Source organism: Anopheles arabiensis, chromosome X (assembly GCF_016920715.1).
Source record: "Anopheles arabiensis isolate DONGOLA chromosome X, AaraD3, whole genome shotgun sequence".
NCBI classification, from domain to species: domain Eukaryota; kingdom Metazoa; phylum Arthropoda; class Insecta; order Diptera; family Culicidae; genus Anopheles; species Anopheles arabiensis.
In genome coordinates this window covers 17557058-17583566 of record NC_053519.1, presented here as the reverse complement: position 1 = coordinate 17583566, position 26509 = coordinate 17557058, and the positions used below count along the sequence as shown (strand labels likewise).

Sequence of the window (26509 nt, the reverse complement as noted above, 5' to 3'; positions counted from 1 at the left end):
CTATTTTTATACATCCCGCAAAAGTGGAACAGTTGGCACCATCGCGTGGGATTAACTCATGGGACGGACCAGCAAAAACAAAATACGTATACACTCACTCACAGAATCAAATTCCTTCGAACCAGTGTTTAATTGCATACGGTGGGGCGATGAAACATTGAATTAAATTAAAAGTGAACTTAACCGATAGAGAGAAAGAGAGAGGGAATGTTTATGTACTTACAAATCTTAGCTGAAACAGAAAAGTGTCGAGAAGGTGAGGGGGATGGTTGGGAGGGATATGGGGGATGTCGTTGGGCGCTGGTGGAGAGGGTGATGCTGCTGCACGGCATGTGTTTACTATGCGCGAGTATTTCGCTAGAGGAAGATGCAACTATCGGGTTTGCATGCTGCATTCCGGTGAGATGCGAGGCCAGAACGGTAGGGTAAGAGCCTGCATGCCTGGATATTAAAACTTTATTTTGAATCTGATGCGATTTCCAGTTGCCCCGTTGCCGGTCGTTGCTCTATTCCCGATATGAGTTGTTTATTTGAAATTGTTGTAAAATTCTATTTCCGGCTCCGCAATTTAGGTGGAACATTGACTCACTCACTGCGCATTGGTTGGTGTTTCGTATGGAAGCGAACGCAAAGCAGCGCTGCTTGCCATGTGTGTTTGCTATCGCAGACTTTTGCTATGCACTTTTATTTTATGAGTAAAAAAGTATTGAATGCGTGAATCACGCGATAGTCATTTTAAAAGAACCAATAAAAACGGGTTGAAACTAGCTCTCTTTGATTGATACAGTTAATCATCGCTGGCGGTTCCGCATTGCTTTGTGCATTTTTTTTTGTCTGTCTAAAACCCTATTTTTACATACGCCCTAACTCCCTAACTGCGACGTACCGCATTACAAGCGTTTTGTTCGTTAAATCTGCAGCATTTAAATTTAATTGACATACATTTATCTGATTTGAATATGACATGTCAGTCCCATATGACTGGCGCTGCAGTCAATTAAAAACAGTCATAAATAAACGATGGAAACTTTCGAACGCAAAAAGATTCAAAACATAATTTTGCATTGCATTTTAAGCGTGCATGTACTAAAAAGCCTGCAGGATGCTGCTTACTCATCGACATCAGCTTGATTTTCCGTTCGACAATAATCGATAGGAGCTAACGCTAATATGACGGTAAAACTGTCTCGTTTAAGCTCATATCGAAAGTCGATTCCAGACAAGTTCCCTAATCCTAGTTGTCTATAAGTTTGCCTTATTGACATTCCTAAGAGATTCAATAATTTTGCGGCACAATGCATTGTGGTTTTTTACATACAAATTGGAACGATTGAATTGTTGTAGGATAGTTAATTTCTCGAGAAACATTTTAAATCCTATCATAGTTTGAACGAGGTTATTACGATTATTTCATTATGCCTTACGTTCCTACCAATTCGTCATAGCTGTAGCTAAGCCAAAAAAAACATGTTGTGACATTGTTAGAACTCAAATCAAATAATAATAATTTTACTATTGATAAACAAGTATATGAACTAGTGACGGGAAAATGAAGTATTGGTTGGATTCGATTCCGACTAACTCCGATTTTTTCCCGAAATCGGCACCGGAATCGGCTCCGGAATCGGCTCCGGAATCGGAATTGGCTTCGGAACCAGATTCGGGTCCGAAATCTCGATGAGAATAAATCATTTTCAAGTACATTTGAATCTTTTGCGGTTTATTAAATAGTGGTTAAAGCATTCAGTACATTCGAGCAAAAACTGTGGAATTATTTTGATAATTTGATGAAAAAGGTATTAATCGTTTTTTTTTTTCAGAGTCTATCGAACGTTTAGTTGTGCTACCTGCAATGTTCTGGGACCATATTCGGTATTTTTTATAACGTTGGTAAAATTAAATCGAGGTCTATAGCAATCGGATTAAAAGTCACAAGAATCTGAGAACACAGGGACGTTATCTTATGATCTTCCAAATGTTGATTTTAAAGAGTATTGATGTAAATTTTATAAATTACATAAAGTCAATTAATCACTGTGTTTAACAAATCTACATACTCAAATTAATATACCTTGCCCCATATTTAGAGTTCTCATCGAAAATATTTAGAATGCTTTGGAGATTCCAGAGCCGATTATGATTCCGAATTCTGAATCCGGAGCCGATTTCGGATGCGATTTCGATTCCAATCCTGAATTCAAAATCGGAATCGATTCCGGAGACGGAGTTGGAATCAGATAGTTAGGATTTCGAGCTCCAACCACTAATATGAACACCATTAAATAAGTTAAATTAATAGTTTGAAATCTCCGTTGTCTATTACTGGCTGTGTTCATAACTACGCTCAATTAATCGCACAGTTGATAATCCCATTAATATTTTACATTCTTATTCTACAGATAATATAAATCCTAAACTGAGTTTGTACACACTTCATATCACCTGTAAGCGATATGCTACTGTTTTGGGCACGAGAAGCAGATGCACGCAAATCAGGATGGTCTGTTTGAGTCTCTTTAAATGAAGAATCGTAGCCATTTTACAAGTATCTAGAAGAACGACTTACATTCTGTTAGAGATTTTCCCTAACTAACCAACCATCAGAGAAGAACAAGAGCACACTTACAAGGCAATAGGACCATGTAGTGCTGGCGGTTTTCAGATTACGCTTTTTCATATGAAAGTCATAAAAGACTGGTTTTCTTCATTATACTGATACGATTTTATAATATTTTTCAACAAAACCGATGCTTAACACGTTTAATAACAATTAACACACTTTAGATTGCAAAAATAACAACGAAACCCCCTTTTTTATTTTTAATATAGGTTATTTACCTGGTCTATTGCACTTGGACCAAATTGACAATTGTAAAAAGGCAAAAGTTTAGCAAACTGCGATTATTGGTACATTGATGTTAAATTGTACATACTATGAACATACGAAAAAAAAATCGCTCTTTTTTGATAAAATGTTACTAATGTTGATGTAAAGTCATTTGATAATTAACATTTTGCACAAAAACTACGATTTTAAGATAAAATTATGGTTCGATGCTTGAAAATCTCTAATATTCTACCAACAACTTGGTTACACATTTTCAATGAATGATATTTTTCAAACGGAAGTGACCAGCACAAATGTTTCAAAATGTTCATATTTGATTTATGAAATCCATCCGTGGTTTTAGGACGCAAATTGATTGTTTGAGTGCAAATATATGGCTCGTTATAGCCATTATTAGTGCTATAGCCACAATTGGTACACTTACCCTAAATACTATTTCATAATTTGAACTATATCAAAGCAGTTTAATTATATGCATTATTTTGGTCTCAACAAAATTAGTTCAAAATTTTCAAAACATTCACACTTTGCGCCAAAAACTATTTCAACGCTGTGCCGTAATAACCATGAAATGTAAAGCGTTTCGGAAATTTCAATTTTTTCTGTTCTGCACGTAAACTATGATTTTGTTTATCAACATAAAATATAAAACGTAAATTATCAACATGGCTGACATATATTGGAAACATCAATCAACAACATCGTATCAATCATAACGGATTGGCTTAAGAGTATAAAAGCTTTGCTGATCACATGTTCAGACCATTTGTAATGCAATCTACGTGCACAAGATAATGTTCATCAGTTACATAGCTTAAGGTAGCGCTTCTGCAGACTTACAACCTTTAAGAATCTCGATACGCGAGTTCTTCGCGGTTCGCGTTAATGACGTACCTCGGGGACAACTTGTACAGTTTGTTCCGAGTTCCCTTCATTCAAGACTGATATGATATGCGTTTGATAAAATCAGTTGACCTTAAGTGCCTTTGTCTCAAACTAAATGTCTTAAAACGTGCTTAAGAATAACTTTACAGGTACATTGAATTCAGCTATCAAAACGCCAATTTTATTTGGAACAGACAATCTCATAAGCGTCAGCAGAAAGGGTTTTACAACTTTAAAGACTGATTAGCATCTCTAAAAGACAAATTAAAACGACGTGGCCTAGCACACGCATAATGAAGAAGTTTTTAGACATAACATCTTTTAAAGAGCTGTTTATATCTACTTCGCGCAAAGAATTGCAGTTACAGTGTCTACAGCCTTGTCTCAAGAATTACGGACCTAAGTGTGGGGTGAACTAAATTTGTGACTGATTTGGTTTATTTTCTCTGTAAACCGGATGTCATGTCGTTCGGGTTGACGATTATACCACGTAACTGTTCCTGATTTTTTTTTTTTATTTATTCATGTTTACGATTGAGGCTCACGGGAAAGACAAAACATGTAGTGATCATCACAGTATTACTATTATTGATATTATTTTAGGTGTATGGCATTACATATTACCACAGTAGATATATATTTTATTAATATTTTGCTGGTGATTCTTGTGTTGAAAACTTCGAGCACTAATGTTACGCTCTAGTACGCTTTGCCAGCCGTACGATGTCTGCCCCAGGCTCGACCCGGTCATTGATATACAATGCATCAGTGCCGCGGTTCGCACCAGCCGACAAGAAAAGTGAAAACGGACACACAAATTATCCCACCAATCTTCTAACATATTCTGTCTATTCTCTCTACCACTTTCTATCTCTCTCACGACCCTCGCAGGATACGATAACGGTGGCAGCTGCACGCCGGCAACCAGCACCGGCAGTAGCAGCATCGGGCTCACGTCCACGCCCGTCTCGAGTGGGCGCAGCTCGAACAGCAACAGCAGCAACAGCAACGGCGGAAGCTCCGTCACCAGCACACCGACGGCTGGTGGCCACGATCAGGCGGCAGGCGGCAATAGCAGCGCCAGCGTTACGCCCGGTGCACCGGGCTCGTCCGGTCACAAGGGCAGCATCCGGGGCAACAAGCTGGCTCGTCGGGCGCGCTCGTTTAAGGACGACTTTCTGGAGAAGATATCGCAGATCCGCACGCCGACCAGCACGATGACTAGGTAGGATTTTTTGCTGTTGTTTTAGTTATTCAAGACTTTAGGATACACCCCGTGTCCAACATGCAGGAAACCGGCGTTTAAGCCGTCCACATCAACAACAGCATCTTTGTTGCAGTTTCAAAGACACGTCAAGAGAGAAGCCCCTACTTTTGAAATATTGTACGACTCTTCGCGAGGCCAGCTCTCCCAGTCTCTAGGCTTTCTTGAACATACAGACCATATAAATCGGCGAAAGGATTTTCTTATCAGTCACAGAACGCAATGTACCTTTTCCATCGCAAATATTAGCGATGGCTTGTTGGAACTATCCAATACCCGAACAAGCCATCCCGTGTTCCACAAGAGGATTAAGCGCGACCTAAGGGCCCAGCGTGTTTCGTGTGTATGTCCGACACAGCAGCCAAAGTCGCTTCTGAATAAGCTGTCGGACTGTTGTACGGTATTCATTTTCCCCATTCGGTACTCTTAAACACACCAACAATCACACACTCACATACACACACATGCAGTATTTTTGCGAAGAAATGAGAGGGGCGAGAATTATCAGTGAATTGTTTGCTTATCTACGATAAGCGACGAAAGATAGAGTCCGAACGACGAACGCGCCTTACGAGTGTGACACGGCGACCGAGGCGTGTCTGACATTTGTGTGTGTGTGTGTTTGTCGTGTATGTTTTCGTCGTCTCAACAACAAGGGGTACGCGAGAACACGTACTGCGCGAAGACGACACCCACCTCAAGCCCGCTGCAGGCGCCCTCGCGCTGCAAAGGTTCATTAGTGTCGCATTAGTGCTTTGACCGTGACCACCGCCGCGTCAGGTGCCTGTTATAGTGTGCCCGCGAACCAGACACGATAGAAACACCTGGAAGACGCAACCCATTTGCCCAATTTCCTTCCCACTCTCCGCGCGCTTCTCGTGACACATAGCCCCAGCCCAGCCTGAAAACGGTTTCTAATATGCTATTTTCGATCGCCTCGCGCAAATCGGGCAAATTCCGCAGATCTCACTCACCCAACAGTCCACGGGGTGGCGCCGGCGGTAGTGGCGCAAATGCGGCCAGTTATGGCAGCCGCAAGAGCACCACCGACGAGCCGGCCAAGCCGGTGCAGGATCTCAACTATCACGTGCGGCAGGTGAAGAATGCGCTGACCCACTTCAAGGACGTCATACTGAAGAACAAGCTGGAGATGCTGCCGGGCAACGGTACGGTCGTGCTGGAATCAATCGCGAACGTGCACACGGGTAAGCACGGGCAGCCGCTGTAAGAAACGTTGACACAAACTAACACCAATCCTCCCGCTACCTTCTTTTTTAGCACTGCAATCGTACACACTGAACGAGCACAGTTCGGCATTCATCAACGCGACCAACCACGTGCATGTCTCGCTCGGCAACCTGCTGAAGCTGTGCGACGAGGTGCTGCTAACGAAGGAGGGCGACGACTGCCCGTCGCTCAGCAAGGAAAACGTGAAGGAGGTGGTCGAGCTGGTCGAGAACGCTGTCAACAATCTGGTGAACCTGGCGAACGAGAAGCTCTCCGACCGGAAGGCAATCGGGGCCGGCGGGAGCGGCGGCCCGGGCACAGGGGTGGGCGGTACCGCGGCGGGCCACAGTGCCGGCGGACCGAGCTCGAACACGCTGCAGCGCCCGACGGTCGACGTGGTCAGCCAGCGCACCTCGCTGCCGGACATTCCGCTGACGCCGCGCGAGCGCGACATCCTCGAGCAGACGTCGCTCAAGACGGTGCGGGCGTCGCACAGCACGGAAAGCATCCTGCGCGATTCGAGCCCGCCGCCGCCGCCCAAACCGCCGCTGCCGGACCGGTCGCAGGAACCGCCGCCACCGTTGCCGCCCAAGCGCAAGAGCCAGCATGCCAAGAATCACTCCTTCCACGACACCACCACGGCGTCGTCCGACTGCGCGTCAACCGATTCGACCATCTTCCAGCTCGGGAGCGGACCGGGCAGTAGTGCCGGCGGGGCAACGGGCACCGGTGGCAGCATCGGGCTGGACCGGATGTCGCTACGGTCGCGGTCGCCCGAGGACAACTGCAGCCTGCTGAGTGCCAGCGCCGGTTCGCTCGACTCGGCGCTGAATCACTCGCGCGAGGAGGACGAGCTGCGGGCGCTCACGAGCTGCTCGTCGCACGCGAGCGCTACGGCCGCCAGCCTCGGCGGGCTGGTGATACTCGGTGCCGGTGCGGCCGGATGCGGCACGCAGCACTGGGAGGAGGCGGGCGATCTAGCGGGCGGATTGCCGCAGCACAGCAACAACAGTCTGAATCGCAACTCGAACGAGTCTGGGTTCGAGTCGATGTACTCGCTGCGTGTCAGCCGCGATCAACATCAGCAACAGCAGCAGCAGATGCATATGCAGTACCAGAGCACGGCTGCGACCGTTACCACGCACCATCATCACCAGAAAAGTGCCAGCTCGTCGTCCTCCTCTTCGTCGTACGTGCACAAGTCTGAATCCATCGTGGACGGCATGGCGGCACTGGTGGTCGCCTCTGGGAAAGCTGCCGTGCAGCAGCAACATCTGCAGCAGCACCACCAGGCACACGTGCTGCATCATCAGCAGCATCAGCAGCAGCAGCAGCAGCACTTTCATCAGAAAATCGACACGATCATCACGCAGGCCAGCGACGACAGTAGCGCGGGGCCGAAGGGGGCAAGCGAACAGCTTGCCAGCGCGACCTCGCTGACATCGACCGTCACCACGTCCAGCAGCAGCAGCCTGTCGAAGCTGCTCGTGCACGGCCCCAGCATCGACGAGCTCGGCAACGATGACGTCTTTCCGCGGACGTCGGCCGGTGGTGCAACGGACCGACCACCGGCCCTGCCAGTCAAGACGCGCTCGCACAGTATTAAGCGGGAACGCCATCCGTCGCAGTACGACAACGTGGACGAGGTTGACCTGGAGCGAGGGTAAATATCACACTGCAAAGAGCGGCTACATTGAACAAATGTGCTTTTGATTTATTTTTAATTCTTAATCATAATACTTTAATTAATAATACTTTTTTTGTAGATCTCAAGACTCGTTTGGCCACTTCCCGATGCAGAGTTCGCCGTCGTATCTGTACAGCCGGCAGCAGATGTTCCACAATCTACCGAGCAAGCATATCAGTCTGATCGAGCCGCGGCATATGAGCCGGTTCCAGGAGGAGCCACCGCCGCTACCGATCAAGAAGAAGCATAGTGAGTATCGTTTTCCTTCGCCCGCGAGCGCGTCCCACTGTCTTAGAGCGTGAGAGCAAATCGAACCGCCATCAGAGTTCGTACCCGCATATGGCAATATAGACAGAAGAGGAAACTCCTTGCTTTTTTTCCCCTTTTGCCCCTGTTGTAAAAGTCAATGATTTCACGTGTACGTGCCGTAACGTTGAAGCAGAACTAACACAGGCAGCGGGCAGCAAACATAGCGCGTCGGAGGTCATGCCAAAGTTATGTAACGCCTTAATCAAAATTGGGAACTTTTGACGCGCTCTTGTTCAACTCTAGTTCAACCCTTTCGCTTGACAAGCGTTACGTAGTTTATGGATGCAGACCCTTCAATAATGACCAGATACAGTGAAATCACTCTAAGGTATATCTCCAACAGACCTACAGTTTAGGGAGAGATTATTTTTAAAGAAAATTAATGGAGTATCCAAGAAACAACTGGAAAAAACTTGCTTCCTTTGACCGATTTTGTTGTGCTCTGCCATTCAAAAATTCATCTTCGAGAAGCTAGGCAGCCGAATCGCATCTGTAGTAGTGTTGGGTTTCATGAATCTTTCGTTGATGAATGATACGAATCTTGATTCATGAATCTCTAAACATTAACGAATCTTCAAAGATTCCTGAATCTTCAAAGAATCAAGAATCTCTAAATATGCATGAATCGCTTAAGATTCATGAATCTATATGATTCAAAAATCTCTAAATATTCATGAATCTCTTACGATTCATGAATCTATTCATGAGGATTCACCATTCATGATTTATGGCATGACCATGGAGGTTGTTACGCCAAGAAGAAGAATAATAAAAAGCTCAAGCTTTACGATTTTTTAGAGACTTATCCCTTGAGATTCTCGAAATCCCTTGAGAATCTCGAAAGATGCATGAAGCTCAAAAGATTCTTACATCTCGAAAGATTAACGAATGACTAGGGATTCATAAATCTCAAGGGATACATAAGAAAATCATAAATCTTTAGCTTTTTAGTATTTTTCTTCTTGGCGTAACAACCTAGGTGGTCATGCCATGAATCATGTATCGTGAATCCTTGGAGATATATGAATTTTAATAGATTTATGAATCTCATAGATTCATGAATCGTAAGAGATTCATGAATATTCAGTGATTTTTGAATCTTATAGATTCATGAATCTTAAGCGATTCATTTGAGATTCATGAAACTTTGCAAATAAGATTCAGATTCATTGAATCATTCCAAAGATTCGTTTAGATTCATGAATCTGAAACAGATTTACCCAACACTTATATGTAGCTAAGAGAATATAAAAAAATAATCTTGAAGAGACTACATCTTAGAGAGATTTCACTCCATTTCCGTAGCAATTTGCGTACGAATTACCACCACCTCCCTCCCTACAAGCCCAGCGTGCTGAAATCTTACTTTCCTTTCCATTCTATTAAGTTCAATGTCTCTCCCCCACCCCTCCCCCCGTGCCGTACCTTTTCTTAGCCCGTACCGTTTTCACTTCCATGGCCGCAATGTCTTTTAGAAGCCCTTTTTAAGAATAGTATTTGGGAAATTCCCCTTGATGTAGGGGCCTGTTTGAACAGCATTCCCATGCGCGCTTGTGTCTGTGTGTGTGTGTGAATGCAAGCGTTTAGAGGAAAAAACCCTTCCATTATCCAGTATGCGGTGTGTGTGGCGTGTGATTTAAATATCGCGCGCGCGCGTTTGTGTGTGTGTGAGTAAAGTCTTCTTGTATTGTTATTAACCAAACTTCGCCCAAACGAAAGCCAACCAAACTCACGTTCTCTAATCTAATTTTATGGTGATGCGCGCACTTTAGTGTTTCAAAGTGTTGCATATTCAGGTAAGTTGGTCTTGAATATTTTTTGTTTCTACACACACCACACACACACACATCCTATTATCAAAACATGTGTCAAACACGCACAGACACACACAGAAAGCAGTTCAAAACTCTGTTTTCAAAAATTTCAGTTTTTTTTTGTGTACACGCGAAACAGAATAACAAAAGCCTCTCTTTCCAAGGCTATTTTTTTGTTTTGTTCTGTTCAAGCTTCTTACATCTTCTCAGACCAACAAAACCGTGGGGGACGATGAGACACACAGATTTGCTCGAATTGGATTACTGAACAGTATCACCTGGACACATTTCGGCCGCAATTAAAAAACAAAACAGTTGCAACTGGCCACATCCATACCACCACTCACACTTACAGTACTTACAAATAGTAGTAAAATGTGTCACACACGCACACACCTAACCTGACCCCCCAGCAATCTAGCGACCCTAAGCAAGGGGAGAGGGGAAAATGGGGGTAGGGTCACCGCACACCAAACAGAGGCATTTACACAAATAGTCCTTGCAGTGTTCCTAAGTTTGCAACTATGTAATTGTACTCCTAAATGTGTGTTGTTGTTTCGGAAAAGAACAAAAAAAAACATCTGTTTTATACCATTTCTGTCACCTGCTCTGTCCTTCTCCTTTCGTTTGTCGTTCAATGATTTGCATCCTTCCTATTGCTCTCTCTCTCTCTCTCTCTCTCTCTCTTCCTGTTTCTCTCTGTCTCTCTTAGTTGACGCTTCGCTTTACGCTAGACACGGTATTTCCTTTTTTTCCTATTTGTTTGAACTTATGTTTGATTAGTTATCGGTAAGCCTGTCGTAGTAGCTCAGTGTGACCACACAATCGAGTTCGGTTTCTCCTACCAAAACCGTTGCAGACCTAATCGTGTTTCGTGTCTCGTTTTAACAATTTTGCAGTCATGGCTTACATGGAGATCTTCGGCAGTGCCACCCAGAACCAGTCGGAGTTTATGCGCCACTCGGTGCACACGTACAATTTGGCGCACTCGGAGCAGATATCGACCAGTAGCACCACGAGCAATCACAGCATCTCACACAGTCAAACGATGAGGTAAGAAGGGGGAAGAGCCAATCGGATGCATCCTCTTCGCATCTGCGCTGTCCACTAACATTTAAATTGTGTCCTCTTCACTTCAGCCTCTCGCCGTCGCGCATTGCTCCGGCTACGGTGTCGCCACCGAGCTCGCCGAACGTGAGCGTGAAGCCGCCCGCGCTGCCACCGAAGCGCCAGCGCATCAACAGCAAAACGCCCAGCATCGCATCGACCCCGCCACCTAGTCCGAAGATATTCCAGGACCAGCAGCAGCACCACCACGCGCAGCACCACTATCACCAGCAGCAGGCCCAAGCGCCGAACGCAATCAACACGTCGCCCTCGCCATCAACGTCCTCGCTCGCCTCGACCCAGTCCGGTGCGGGCGGCAAACCGTCGGCTGTCTGCAATCAAACGCTGGACGTGAAAACACCGAAGGTAGCGCAACCACCACTGGCGGCATCCGCGCCCGAGGCGGAGCCGGCCACTGCTAGCGGCAGTGCTGCGTCCGCTTCCACTACTAGTACTACCCTCACCAACATAGCTGCTACTACTACTACTACCACTATCTCTTCCGTTGGTGACGATGGTGGCGCTGCTGCTGCTGGCGCTGCCACCGAGCAGTGCGGCATTCGTTACCACTCCCCTAACCGGCGGCATCCGGCCGGTTGGCAGCACGCGGCCGACGATGACTATCTGCACCTGTGCGATGCGACCACGCGAGCGCCCATTGCCGGCGACAATCTGTCCGCCTCCTCCTCCTCCGCCTTTCCCTCCTCTGCTTCCAATTTGAATCTCGCCAGTACGGTTGGTCGCGGCAGCGGCAGCACCAGCCAGCATCTAGTCAGCGTCACCAACCACAGCCACAGCAATAACACTAGCGGCAGTAGTAGTAATAACGTTGAATCTAGTAGTTATTTAAACGATAGCCATAACAAGGGTAGAACTAGCAGCAGCAGTAGCGGCGGGCAGGCCGTGTTGCCGTCCAGTGATGCGATGATCTACGAAGCGTCCACCACGCCATCGCCACTGCCGGCCGGCGATGCCGGTGACGAACGGGCAAGCAACAAAGACGGGGACGAGGTTGAGGTCATACTTAGACGGAATAATAAGGTGCACTTACTACTACTACTACTATTACTTTCTACTTTTTCCTTTTCCCACTCCATTTACGTAGGACGTGTAATGGCGTCGCTAACCTATCACCTCCCGTTAATCACTCCCTTTTTCTGTTAGTCAAATAATTTTTCGCTTAACGTTTTTGCTATGGGTTTTCTTAATAGCATAACAGTGCTCACGGCTATTAGAGGGTTAGAGGTTTCATTTCCTTCATTAATTTCATATTTTGTGCATTATTGTGTAGAAGAAGTATTGTGTATTACAGGGTTTTCCAGGAGTTCTCATAGCTGTGGGAAACTTTATTGACTCTTTCTTACATGAAATGAACTTATTGTAATGGGAATTGGACTCTCTAGCACCCTTGTTCTACAGATGCAATAGGAATTTCCAACGAGCCTGTCCATAAAGGGTGCCATAGAGTCGAATTTCCAAAATACGAAGTTCACTTCCAATAGGAAAGAGTCTAGGAAGTGTCTAGGAAGTGACAACTATGAGAACTCCTGGAAAACCCTGTAATGCCGGGCTACATTGATCGTGCTCGCTAGTGTAATTTTTGTCATAATTTATCTGTCAAAAAGTGTTTCGGGTCGAGGAGGCTATAATTACACACACTGATGGATAGAGATTGGAACATGGGGCGAAATATTGCCTAGCGCATTGTTTCAATGACGATTTGTCCACCAACAACACTAAACGGCCTAATTTGTAACAATTTATGAAAGTTGATCAACATCTTAACAGATAGCCTGGTCGAAACTTGATGAGACACCACGTATGAATAATTTTGACACATAAATTATACCGACCTATAGCTTGCGCTGGTCGTCGCTATATGCGCTAGTGAAAATAAAAATTACACTAGCGAGAACGAACAATGTAACTGGACCTTTACAAATTTTATTGTTTTCAACTAGTACTGACAAATGCTGCTGTGTTTTGTGCAACCTTTTTGTCTCTTTCTGGAACATCAAATATTCCTTATTTGTTCTCTTGTCTATGCGACCTAAATGTTTGGTTTGTGTCATTTTCTTGGCATCTTTTGTTTGTTTGTTTTTTTAAGGTGTCTATGAGTGTTTTGCAGGTGTTTAAAATTGATAGTTCTAATCTAAAAATCTGTTATTCCGCGTTTCAGAATGGCATGACGATGGCGATGGAGCAGCAACAGCAACCACTGAATCTGATGGAGGAGCTGGACGTGAGCAACTATCTAGTGTTTAAGAAGGAAAACGAGGACGGTCCAGACGTCAAGGGTGGCCACCCGGATGCACTCATAATTCACGCCACCCGGGTGCAGAAGAACTCAGACGGTAAGCATTGCGTACTGCTCCTCCTGCCATTGCGTGCACGTGCCGCTCGCTAGCATTGCCGAGTGGGTTGGCTCCCGGGTTGTGTACTGCGACACGCTAGCAGGTGGGCCACGTCGTCCCACTAGCCCGTCCTCCTCACTAGCCGTTGCGTACAGCTACACCGGCAGCTATCACTGTACTTTAAAGTCACACCAAAACGTTTAATGTGTCGTGTATTGTTTTTTTCTTCTTTTGTCTTTTGTCTGTTTCGTTTTGTCGCGGTATCCCTGTATACACCTTCGCCTCGTTTCTTTAACGTTAACCACTACCACAATACCATTCTATTATCGTTCACCCTCTTATTACTAATGTATTGCAAATGTCAAAACAATAACTATCAAACTGAAAATCAATTTCCAACAACTGAAATCAACCTTGTAACATATGTGGCACACATTGGCTATTCACTGGCCCTATCCTTCTTCCACCTCCTCCCCCTCCCATTGTACCTTCTAACACCTCGCAATCGAACGTCGCAATTAATCTGTGTCATTACATTGCTTCATTTCTGTAAACTACCGAAACAAAACAAATATCCATACCGACAGACGATTGTTTAGAGGATGGTAAGCGGTTTCGTCTTACAAATGCAACCAATACCGAATTACGTAAAAGTTGTATGAAGCTAGTATCTAGTGCATGCCGATCCGTTTTTTTTTAAATTTCACGCTGTTGTACTACTCAGTGCATGCTTTCCTGGCAGTTATTTAACCTTTCGGTTTTTTTTTGACGAACCTTGGACTATCGTCCACATTCCTAGCTTGGATGTAACTTCCTTTTTGATAACATAATATTTTAATCCATTTTAGATTACATTATTTATATGTCTTTTCTGTATTGTAAGACTTGTTTTGTTCAAGTAGTGTACAGTAAACATTCGTATAACGAGATTAATGCGTTGCATTGACCCACTAGTAATACGGAAAGCTCGTTACGCTGGTTGAATTTTCTATACAATTAGTAACAAAAAACAGATTATTGGTTCCCATGCCATAATAATACTACAATAAATTAATACGGCCAATTCTGACCGTTCTTTTTAACTTCCTTCTAAAAAGATACACATTTCGTACCAATCTCAAAAAGTGTAAACAACATTCATTAGTCAATTAAGCACTTATTTAAAGTACTCTGGATTTGGTAGATGGAATTTAAATTCGGCTGTCAAGATCGATTCCAGCGAGCTTTATGAAATTCTTGTCTCTAGTGTGATAACGCACAGGGAATCTGAAATGGAATTTGTTTCATCATTTCTGTTCGAACGACTTAAACGCTTGTTAACCCACTCAGTGTTTTGCCCGAGTCTCGCTCAAAGTAACAGATTGCTTTTGCAGTGATTTGCCCGAGTGAGACTCGGGCTGATTTTTTGCTTAATTTCGTTCTTTATCGCGCGTGAAAAATCTGTGTGATAACTCACGAGCGCTTAGGATATGGTTGATGTTATTGTCTGCATTGAAACTGTAATTCTGAGAAACAATTTTATTCAAGACATGATAACGGCAGACGTGTTGCGATCAGTGCTGCAAAATGTCACTATCAATGCCATAAAAAAATCTGACTGAAACAAAATCCATATCAGCGTCACGTACTCAATTGTGATAATCAGAGGTGATACTCAGAACGATTGGTGTGACTAATACATGCTCATGACATGTTTGCGACCATCGCTTGGTCAGTTACTATATCACGACTTTTTTTGCTGTGATCAATTTTGCAAAATGTCACTGACATAGTCATGACAAATTCTGGCTGAAACAAAATCATCTCAGCGTCACGAGCTCTACTGCGAAGATCAGAGGCGAGCCTCAAACAGTTGGTGCGACCATCGCATGCTTGGTGACATTCTGTGCAACTAACTCGTGTTCAATCACTTGGTCGCGACATTTACAGTCGGTGATCATCGCGATGGTCACGGGAGATATGCATTGCGTGCGAGTGGTTCCAAGAAACAAAATGAGCATGTTTTCTCGTTCTGTTTGACCCGACAGATAATCAAAACAGATAGAGGGAGAAAGCATGCTCATTTTGTTGCTAGAGCCCACATGCCAAGTATATTCCAAGAATGTCGCGATTATCGCCGACAACAATGTCGTGACCAAGTGAGTGATCAAAAGTTGGATGCTAAACTAAATGTCACCAAGCATGTGATAGATTCTCCAACTTTTTGGGTATAGTCACTGATCATCTCAGTTGTGTACGTGATCTGATTTGAGCTTCGTTTCAGTCATGAGTGTTGATGATTGAAAAGTGGCATTTGGCAGCACTGTTCACAGCCAGAAAAAAATCATGATAATGCTTGCGCCGGCATTAAGCTAAGCTTGTCAGTCAGAGTATCGCGTTAGACTCAAGAATTCACATATCGTGTTCAGCATGTCATGTCGCACTTTTATTGAGTATCAGCAATGAGTATCAAGCTACCACGGATTGTTTTCGTTGGTGAAAATCTCGTGATACTCATGACGTTTTACAGCACTGGTTGCGATATACTTACTAACATCGCAACGCTACTGAAAGAATACATTACACAACACTTGAAAAAAAAAAAAAAAACAATAATGATCACTCCAAGCAATACCACTTTCAAGCATGTATTAATAGAAAATATCAGGAAAAAATCGACTTGAACATTTTTTTTCAGTATTTATTAAGTGTAAATCTTCAAAATCTGAGATAAAAACGGGTGACAATTTTTTGATCCATTTTTTGCAAAATCACGAGACTGTCAAAGGGTTAAAACGTTGAAAGCATGTCTGTCTGTTTTTTGTTCAGAATTGCATTTAATTGAAAATGGGCTTTTATTTACGTTTTTATCAACTCTTTGACAGTTAAATTCCTATCGGTACGGAATCTACATATGGTAATCCGAATTAATTTTTTGAGGCATGGTAACTTCTGCCAAACCCGCTTTGACATATCGATTCCAATTCCATGTACCAAATCTAATAGCACCATTAGAAGTAAACATATGTGTGAGGAACTATGAGGAAATGTTAATGCTAGGGTAACTGTACCAGTTTTCGGCAGGCTACTGCAGCAGTTTCACAAAAACTGCTCGTACACCTACAATTTTTATATTTTTTCATGAAAGTGATATTATTTTGATTAATAAATTATCGTAATATGTAAAGTTATTTTTTATTTGCCGTTTGAAAGTCCTTTTTTCAAATATTCATGAAAATGCAAACATTGGTTTTGCTAATATTTTTGGTAGTATGTTCCTATTTTCGGCATCGCAAATACGGGTCAGATAATGTTTTTATCAATGTAAATAGGTAGATCTGATAAACGCTTAAAGGAATATTCAGCCAAATCCAAGGTGTGTTATTGTTCCGAGTTTCGGCAGGAGCCCACAACATTGAGCTGTCAAAAATGAACATTTACTGTGTACCTATTTTCGGTAGCATTTAAAGTGAAAAATAACTTGTTTATCTTGATTTTAAAATACCGAACAAGTTAGAATAAATTAAAGAATCATACAATCTTTAATATACACCACTTTTTTATTGTCTTACTGTTCTGGTTCTCTTAATCACAAAACCTGCCGAACTATTGGCCGACAGCAAATCTGACGAAAAAAGCACAATTTATTTGATATTTTGAAAAAATACGCAATGAAATGGTGTGAAACTTCGTATGTGAATAACAAATGAGTACACTTTAACTACAAAATTGTGTTTGGCGAAAAATTTTACCGCATTTGTGCAAAATTTCACGTTTTTAGCTACCCTGCCGAAAATAGGTACACTGTCGAAAACTGGTACAGTTACCCTAATTTTGTTTAATTTTGCCCGTTACAGGGTTTTCCAAATTAGTTTCGAATGTAAACATTGTCAACCGCGTGCAAAATGTCATTCCTCATCGATCTGATGTTTCCTTTCCATCATAATAATTTTTAATTTCTCCAGCATGATTTTCAACACATCAACGGGCTGCCACCGTTTTTTCGTCGGGATTTAAAGACGGATCGCATCATACGTTGCCAGGTGAAGTGTTGAAAATAATGATGAAGAAATTTTTAATTAATACATGATTTTCCAAGTCTTTTTCGAATGTGCACTTAATTATTCACCGCATCCAAGATGTTTTTCAACAGCTCTCAAGTGGTGTATTTCTTTCAAAATGAAATCAGTTTTAACACATACTACAAACACCACAAAGAGCTATAAAACTCAATCCAGCTTGAGACGTGTTAAAAATCATGGTGATGGAATTCAAAATTATTATGATGGAAATGACATATCAGATTGATGTGGAACAACATCTTGCACGTGATGAATAACAATGTTTGCATTCGAAACTGACATGGAAAACCCTGTATGATGAAAATGAAACATCCGAGTGATGTGGAATTATATTTTGCACGCAGAACATCAATATTTACATTCGAAACTGACTTGGAAAACCCTGTAAAACTTACTTACTTGCGTACTAATTACTCACAGAGCATATCAGATTGCTCGTTATACGAAAATCTCATCCAAAAGGGAGTAATCGTTATGAAGGGGTTCACTGTATGTTTCCTTAGAATAGCTTGCTTTCTGTGTTTTTGCGTTTAAACACAAATTGATAAATTAATTGGTTAACCTTTTTTTTACACACTTTTCTCGTAAACTTTCTAAATCATCTGTTACCTTATGTACTGGCATGAATAGAATTAATGAGCGCCATTTCAATTCAGAGAATTACATTTATTTATTATTCATTAGTGATGGCCTGGTCGTATTGCTTACATAATGTATAGAATTACTTTTTTAATCATTATTCAAGAGGGATGGCTGTTGCTTATAGAATTATCTGTACCTAAATAGAATAATTATTAACCTTTTTATCCATACCAGTTACGTAGTAATTTAAGTAATGTGCTTTTGCCCCTCTAACGCTTCTGCAACTCGCAAAAGGTACAGCAATGGCACAAACACTCAACTTAATTGAGCGGCTAAGAGACGAACCGATAAGCGCGCTTGAGCCTGCCAAGTTTTGCTCTGCTTATTGTCAATGCATTCTAACCGCCCAGTGGTGCCCATAGGACACCTGGCAGTGTGTGTGTGTGTGTGCTGCTTAGAGCAAAACATAATAGCGTAACGCAAGTAACCACATAAAACCATATTCTCGCTACCCTTTTCGTAACCCTTGCAGCTTACGGTGAAGCGTTCATAACTACGTTCCGCACCTTTATCTCGCCGTTGGACTTAATCCAGAAGCTGTCCCATCGGTACACCGTCTACCACTGTCAGATGAATGATGCCAAACAGAAAGCCGCCAAAGAATCCTTTTCCCTGCTGGTGCGGGTGGTAAACGATCTGACGTACGTAGCGCACCATACGAACTCACTTTCTTTTTTTTGTTTTGTTTGCTTGCCATGATTTACTGATGTTATATGCTACCGTTTTTGCTCCCCCACCCCCCATAGTACGCCAGATCTGAGCGAACGACTGCTGGTGATACTGATGAACTTTGACTATCAGCTGGTAAGCGCCGGCCACCTGACGATGGCGAAGCTGCTCCGGGTGAAGCTGATCGAGAAGGCGTTGATCTACAAGCAGAAGGCGTCGCTCACCGTGCCGACGCTGTCGTCCCGGGCGCTCGTCGCACAGCCGCCGACCCTGCTCGATCTGAAGTCGGCCGAGATAGCCGAGCAAATGACGCTGCTCGATGCGGAGCTGTTCCAGAAGATCGAAATACCGGAGGTGCTGATATGGGCGCAGGAGCAGTGCGAGGAGCGGTCTCCAAATCTGACCCGTTTTACCGAGCACTTTAACAAGATGTCTTACTGGTATGATGTCTGGTCGTGCAGAGAAGCGTTTGGTTTGGCGTATGGCACTAATTTCTATACTCCTACAATACATTATAGGGCTCGCACGCAGATACTTTCCCAAAACGATGCCAAAGATAGGGAGAAGCACGTGATCAAGTTCATCAAAATTATGAAACATCTGCGGAAAATCAACAACTACAACTCGTATCTGGCCCTGCTGTCTGCGCTGGATTCGGCTCCGATTCGAAGGTATGATTTGTTTCAGAGGGGGAGAAAGGGGGCATCAACTGTATCACGGGCAAGCAAAAGCATCCTTTTAACACGATGGCTTCTCATTCGTTCTTGGTGGTGGTTCCTGGCTTGCCGTTAAAAGGCTCGAGTGGCATAAAACGATCACGGAAGGATTGAAGGAGTACTGCGCATTGATCGATTCCAGCTCCAGCTTCCGGGCGTACCGGCAAGCGTTGGCTGAAACAAACCCACCCTGCATTCCGTACATGTAAGTGCAGCGCAGCTTTACGTTAATCTTTGTTTCGTACCCATCCACGTTGCGCAATTGGATTTATTGAATTGATTTTATTTTCCTTTTTTTGTCGTCGTCTCAGTGGGCTTGTACTGCAGGATCTTACCTTCGTGCATATCGGCAACCCGGATCTGTTGCCGGACGGTTCGACCAACTTCTCCAAACGCTGGCAGCAGTACCACATCGTGGTAAACATGAAGCGTTTTAAGAAAGGGTACGTCGACCAAAGGCGAGCATCTCTACTGTGTCTTGCTAACGCTACCTCGTGTGTGCTTGTGTGCCGCACATTTCTTTTTGTTTTCCTTTTTGGCAGATCCTACCCGTTCAAGAAGAACGAGCGCATCATCGGTTTCTTCGACAACTTCGAGTACTATCTAGACGAGGACGCGATGTGGCAGATTTCCGAAACGATCAAACCGCGTGGCTCGCGCAAAGCGAACGTCAATTAGTACAGGCTGAACTGTTTGCGTGGGGGTAGCGACGAGCAGCAGGAAGGCACCGGTGCGACGCGGCCGAAACGAAGCAATGGCGAGGAGGAGGACGGCAGCAGCGCGCAACGGCTGCTGAAGTAGGCCAGTAGGTCGCCGTTTCGGCTTCGAATCTCGAAACCAAGGCTCGAACGGAACCGGCCAGCAGAGTCATCGGAAACGGTGGGGGATCGGGGAATGGGAGGGGAGAGGAGAAGATAGGACACAATCTCAATTGTGTGCACACCAACACACACACAACAACTCAGTCCCGATCCACCCCGGATGGATCGCAGCAGGCAGCAGCAGCAAGACAGAAAGAGGAAACCCAAGCAAACGACGGAATCAATCAACAATCGTTCCCGCGCGAAGCCAGTAACGCTAACGATCGCCAAATCGAACAATTAATGTGCATTTACTTGCGGGACATTTGTAACGCCAGAAACGTTACACACAGTGAGAGGCTAGCAAGCTCCTAAGTGATCGTAACGCGTACTCACTAAGTCAGTTTGCCGGTCTGTCTTTTTATTCCGTTTTGCTTACCTGTTGCGGCTTCCGATAGGGGGGTTTTTGTTTTGTTTAATCAGAGGTTCGTGATTTTGGTTCAATATGCTCTTTCTCTCTTTCTATTTCTCCCGCAGAGACAGGACGGGGAAACGAAGAAATGTGGAAATTATTTTAAGCTATCGATAGCACACTTGAATTCGTGATCTTTATATTGTATTATACGTACTCTGCTTGCAATGGTACTTTTTTTTAATTAAACAAAGTATTGTTTTATTGTATTTATAAAGTAACGACACAGTTTAGCGGACACAGTTTAGTGGTATCGCCGCCTCATCGGCGGTTTAGTTTCACAACAGCCTCTAAGCACCATCGGTCCTCCCCGATGGATGGGAAGCGCGATATTATTATTATATGACAGAATTCGTGTGTGTGTGTGTGTGTGTGTGCGTGTATGTGTACTCCATTCGTGCTTGTAGGCATGCATGTATCTATTGTGCAGGCTTTAGGATTTAGGGTGTCTGGGCAGAACCGTATACTGCAAGCCGGCTGCGGGTCTCCTTAGGCAATCAAAAAAATATCCACACGAACGCAATGGAAGCTAAGTCCAGCGCAATTGCAAAATAGAAAGAGAGAAGAAAGTAAATCACACACACACACACTCATCGTCAAAGTTCTATAGCAAAGATAGAAGAAAAGCAAAGTTAAACAACACAAGCTCGAAACAGGCGGTAGTTGCGAGTGAACGCCGACAGAACAGTGGGAAGGTGGAAGTGCGCGAAACAAAGAGCAGAGATTTATCTAGATAAAGTGTGTGGGTGATAATTGGGGGAGGGAGAGGGGGGGGGGAGAGGGGGAGTGGATGTTTAGCATTAAAACGTAGTAGTAACCGTAAACACAGTCAAAGATGAACGAATGTTTTTGTCTTCTATTAAGAAATACCCCTTTTTTATTGCAAAATACAACTATCCATTATTTTAACCCTTTTCCTCTTTCTTGTGTTGTTTTGATGTGCGTGTGGGACGGGAGCATTTTGCCCCGTACTTCGATAGTGTGCAGTGTGCGATAGTGTGCAGATTGCACTTGCACTCCAGTATCATTCTTCGATGTTCGTGTAAGTCTTTGTTCGACTGTTTGCTTTTTGTCTCTGTCTCGTTTTCGTTTTCGTTTTCAACTGTTTTACCCTCACTAATTCTTTATTATTTACAAGTTGTTCATTTTTTAGTGATCGCAGCACCTGATTTTCCTTACATCTTCTTCATCTAGAATGCAAGCAATTCTTGCGGCTGCACGACGAGTTAGTGATACAACGAATTAAACTGTAGTAGTGAATTTAGTGTAAGCAAGAACCATTCCAAACTACGCCAAAGAAGTATTAGCGCCCCCCGCGACTCTGACACCCACACAAACAATACTTGTCTGTATGCTATTCAGTGGAGCTTTCCCTCGAATTCAGCATTCGTACAAACAGTGAGCACAGCAACCGATAGAGTAGCAATAGTATTAAAAAAAAAACCACACGTGTACAGTGTCACGGTGAACAGGTACTTCTTTTTTTAAGGAAAGGCAAACATGACCTAGGTTAAGATCTTTTCATCTTTTCACAAGACAAAATCATAAGACATATACTGTAGTTATACTTTTGCTTTAACGCAACTAAACCGCTAGTCGACAGGAGTGTAGATGAGGCAATTAAAAGCTTTTTATTATTTCTAATAACTAAACGAACGGTAATAACCGTTTGCTAGAAGTATGCATCATGTTTACGGTAATTTTTTGTTTTAATGAAAATAAACTCTCAAAACACAAACACACGTCTTAGAAGTCTTAGGAATGAATTAGTTACAGCAACAAACAATACTTCACTGCTACAACTATGCTTTACATTGCTTTATTTAGCCATTGCAACGACGGCCACACAATTAAAAGAATCTGTATCTGTAGCTTGTGTGCAGATACATAGCGAGCCAAGCTCGAAGCTTCCATAAGCTAACCTAATCAACATTCAAACGTGGGCTGTAGCCGGTACGAAAGCGACACAAAAACTATATAGATATTACACAGCGTATTGAAACAAGATAAGCAAACGTATCAATAACCATCTGTATGTCAACAAAACATGCTATAATTGTGCACTAACACACATCACACACATGCAGGAGAGCAAATCAGACAAAGTGAAAAATAGATTTCGAAACATACCATATATGTGCATGCCCTAGCAGCTTGAAGTGCTGCCACCACTTACTACTGCTAGTATCCAGGAGAAGGAGCAATGGTCGAAAAAGACCGCTACTGACGCTACAGCGCTCCACCCCCTCTCCCAGCCCATAGGGACTTTTGTAATTATAAGTGCTATAGATATGTAAAAGAGCAAATAGAAGATAGTTCGAGCCCTTCGAATCGAGATGTCCGTATAGCCAATCCGTGTGTAAGTGGGTGTGTTGAAAGGAGGCTTTTGTGTATGTGTTATTGCTTCCCCATTCTTCCCCAACTCCAACTGTGAACGTCAGGATGTGTTTTTGGACCAATGAACTGGGCTAAAGCTTTTTTTTCCGTCACACACTACAGTTGCTGCCCATGTTTCCACCAATCTACGATAGAAAGCACATATCAAATCGATGAACAAGGACTCACGTACGTGTTTCCTACCATACATGCACACTCAAGGTTTGGCAAGAATGCCATTGCCGGATCCAGAAATAACGATATAGGAAGAGAGTTAGCAAAACGAACAATGAGAAAAATCCCAGTAAGTGTGTGCATGCGTTGATGTGTGATGATCGACTGACTATCATGTGACTGAGATCGATCGAGATATCTCTTTTCTTTTTCTAAATAAATAAATAAATAAATAACACATTAGTAACTAGCTACTAGTGGAAGACTTAGGTGCAGAGCGGTTACTATCGCACCGCTTTTAGTAGACGGTACAGCTGACAGGGAGAGAAGCAACGGAAGATTGGAGGCAAGTAGAATATTGGTCAGGTATACTCCAATTTGGATGATGAAAATATAGCTCCCAATTAGGCCCACATAACCAAAAACACATCGTAAAATAGTAGACTTTTTACAAAACAAAACAGTCAAAAAAACATAGCCTCGATGTTTCTTCTAAGTGTGTAAGTGTTTATCATATCGTATTTCACCACTCGCAGACCTGTCGGAGCGCATGGTAGCTCGGTGTACTAAGCTAATCTACTTGCGGAAAGGCTATATACTGAATACTGACCTGGAATGTTATAACGATAACGACATGAAGAGAGAAAAGAGAGAGAGAGAGCAAGAGAGAGAGAGAGAGAGAGAGAGAGAATGAGAGTGCGAGAAGAGGGGGGAATACCAGCAGAAAAGTAATGGGTTTGCAGAAAGGAGAGGGACGATTAGATGCATCTATATGTTGAAGAAGAAGTAAAAAATCAGTGAGAATTAATGCAATTTTACATAATAATAAAAATAATAATAATAGTAATAATAATAATTATAATAATAATATAATCTATATACAAATGTGCGCGCATGTACCGAGCATGTGATGATTTATTTACACGCATATGTATGGGTAAATATATAGATATGTACAATTGGCACAGGCATATATTTATTAAACATACATATGTAATATACACACACATCTGTTTCTATCTCTCTCTGTCTTCTAGAAAGCATACGCGTACATACACCGCTCTACTAACCTTATACAATGAATGCAAAACGAACAAACAAAGAAGCAAACAAAAAGATCACTCTGACCCCCGTTACCGCTTTCCTTCTCCATCACAATCGCAACATAATTCCATGTGCGCGGCTGGGCCAAGTGATGGATGGCTGACGGCTAGGTGTGATTAATCTGTGTCTGTAAGATGCGCTCGGTACGCAGTAGCACTTCATTCGGTGTAGCAGCAATGCTAAGCGTATAAAGTAGGAACGTAATATAAGGAATGATTTGTAATGTGGAAACCCAACCAGCCCTCGCACGGGCGAAACTTACTACGCTAGCGCCCAATCAACCAATCCTCCCCAGCCTCCTGCCTTGTCCTTCTTCTTCTTGCTTCATGCCAAGAATCCCGACCTAAAATGGAACGCAAAAATCGGACAACCCTAATCAGACCAAAGGTGAGCAAGAAACCCTTAATTACTAATCAGCGCACATATAATATAATTAAAAGCATTTTGGGCAAAGAGATGCAAAGATAAAACTGGCAAAGCAAAACCAACCAGAAATAAAACTTGATGTGATACATATGGAAGCAAAACTAAGAAAGATTACAAACAAACAACAACAAAAGAAATTTAGAAGAATAAAGGTATAAAAGAAAAAACAGCAAAACGGAACGCACTCCAACGGTGTAACGGTGTTTTGGTGCTGGTTTGAACCTGTTAAGAAAACTTTGACAATTTGATGCTGGGCGGTCAGCTGCAGAGTGACCAGTAATACCGATGTATCTGTATTCCTACCGCCAAAATTCACGTGATTAATATTGTTTCTTTTTGTTTATTGAATTTAGCTCATTTATGTCATTTTTTACATATTTAATGCAATTCGTGAAGCGAATTCGGTTATTTATGTCTTTTTAGTGATTTTTTTCATTTGACAATTCTTCTTCTTCTTCTTCTTCGGTGAGTGAGGATGTATTCCCCTACATTTGACGTTTCAAATGTATTCAAGGTTTTAGGGCGATGGCAACGCTTTTTCGCATGCGATTTTATCGGACGGCCTGTCAAATTTTTATATGGGATTTGACAGATAACGTCGGACGACGAAATCGCACGTCCGACGTTATCTGTCAAATCCCATATAAATCTCGTCCCATAAAATCGCATCCGATCAGCGTTGCCATTGCCCTTACCTACTCTATATTTTAACCTGACAGTTGTCATTTGGGTTTTTTTATGTTATTGTGTTTTTTTCTTTTTTCTTGAATTCATTTTTGTCTTTCTATGCTATTTTGTTTGTATTTTTTTAATTTCTATTTGATTTTCCTTCATGAATTTGTTTTTTTTTAAATTTCATATCCTGATTCTTGTTTCCATCTTTCTTTTAATCTATCAAATGTTATGTCTCATCTATTTGTTTCGTATTTTTTGCAGTTAAAAACCATATGCCGCCCTGTATTTTGTGTTTGGCATATTTGGCACACTCCTGATTCTACTAATTTCATTTTGGTCAGCCAAAATGGTGACAGCCCAAGTGCCACAAATCCACTAAACGACCACTAAACGGCTTCTAAACGACTCAAGTTCTCTACCTAAACGGAATATAGAAAGTCTTCGTTTAGCAGACGGCAAACGACTCATGCATTCTAAAAATAGCAAAAAAGCTGGTGGCGCCATCTGTTTGTGGAATACCCAACCAGTTGAGCTTCCTCGCTTGGAGGAGAGCTTTCTCATTTCCTCTGTACTGTTGTATGGTTTCGCATTGAAGTTATGCATCGCTAGAACTAGAACGGCGATACGATTGTTTAAATACTAAACTCCAATGGAAACCACCAGCACTGAAGCAAGTGAGATTTGAGTAATGGTCGTTGGTGTTGATACCCACGTATCTGACCACACGACCATTCATATAGTTTTTGCTCAGAAAGTTAGAAGGCTATATAGGTATAAGATGAAACTTGTCGAAACACATTGCAAGAAAAGGATAGCAATATAATGATGAGTTGTAATACGCCATCTCTTGATCAAACCAATGAAGCTGTGGAGCTTTCATTTTTTTTCTATGGATATTC

The 26509-nt window shown here is 42.9% G+C and overlaps 1 protein-coding gene across 11 annotated transcripts in view; it reads left to right on the top strand.

The window, feature by feature from the left end:
* The window catches only part of LOC120906847 (guanine nucleotide-releasing factor 2), a 59559-nt gene extending 37261 nt beyond the window's left edge, over positions 1 to 22298 (top strand). For 7 of the 11 annotated variants that reach the window (XM_040318941.1, XM_040318944.1, XM_040318943.1 and 4 more), the window contains exons 3-17: positions 4625 to 4958; positions 5961 to 6202; positions 6276 to 7887; positions 7991 to 8160; positions 9993 to 10016; positions 10934 to 11087; positions 11174 to 12182; positions 13321 to 13495; positions 14083 to 14100; positions 18671 to 18839; positions 18945 to 19307; positions 19386 to 19538; positions 19663 to 19788; positions 19895 to 20026; positions 20126 to 22298. In XM_040318941.1, coding sequence (XP_040174875.1) covers positions 4625 to 4958; positions 5961 to 6202; positions 6276 to 7887; positions 7991 to 8160; positions 9993 to 10016; positions 10934 to 11087; positions 11174 to 12182; positions 13321 to 13495; positions 14083 to 14100; positions 18671 to 18839; positions 18945 to 19307; positions 19386 to 19538; positions 19663 to 19788; positions 19895 to 20026; positions 20126 to 20261 — 4817 coding nt within the window. In that variant the 3' untranslated portion in view covers positions 20262 to 22298. The remainder of the gene's footprint in view (positions 1 to 4624; positions 4959 to 5960; positions 6203 to 6275; positions 7888 to 7990; positions 8161 to 9992; positions 10017 to 10933; positions 11088 to 11173; positions 12183 to 13320; positions 13496 to 14082; positions 14101 to 18670; positions 18840 to 18944; positions 19308 to 19385; positions 19539 to 19662; positions 19789 to 19894; positions 20027 to 20125) is intronic. The other 4 variants (XM_040318945.1, XM_040318937.1, XM_040318936.1 and 1 more) reach the window with 4 other exon arrangements.
* The last annotated feature ends 4211 nt before the right edge of the window (positions 22299 to 26509 follow it).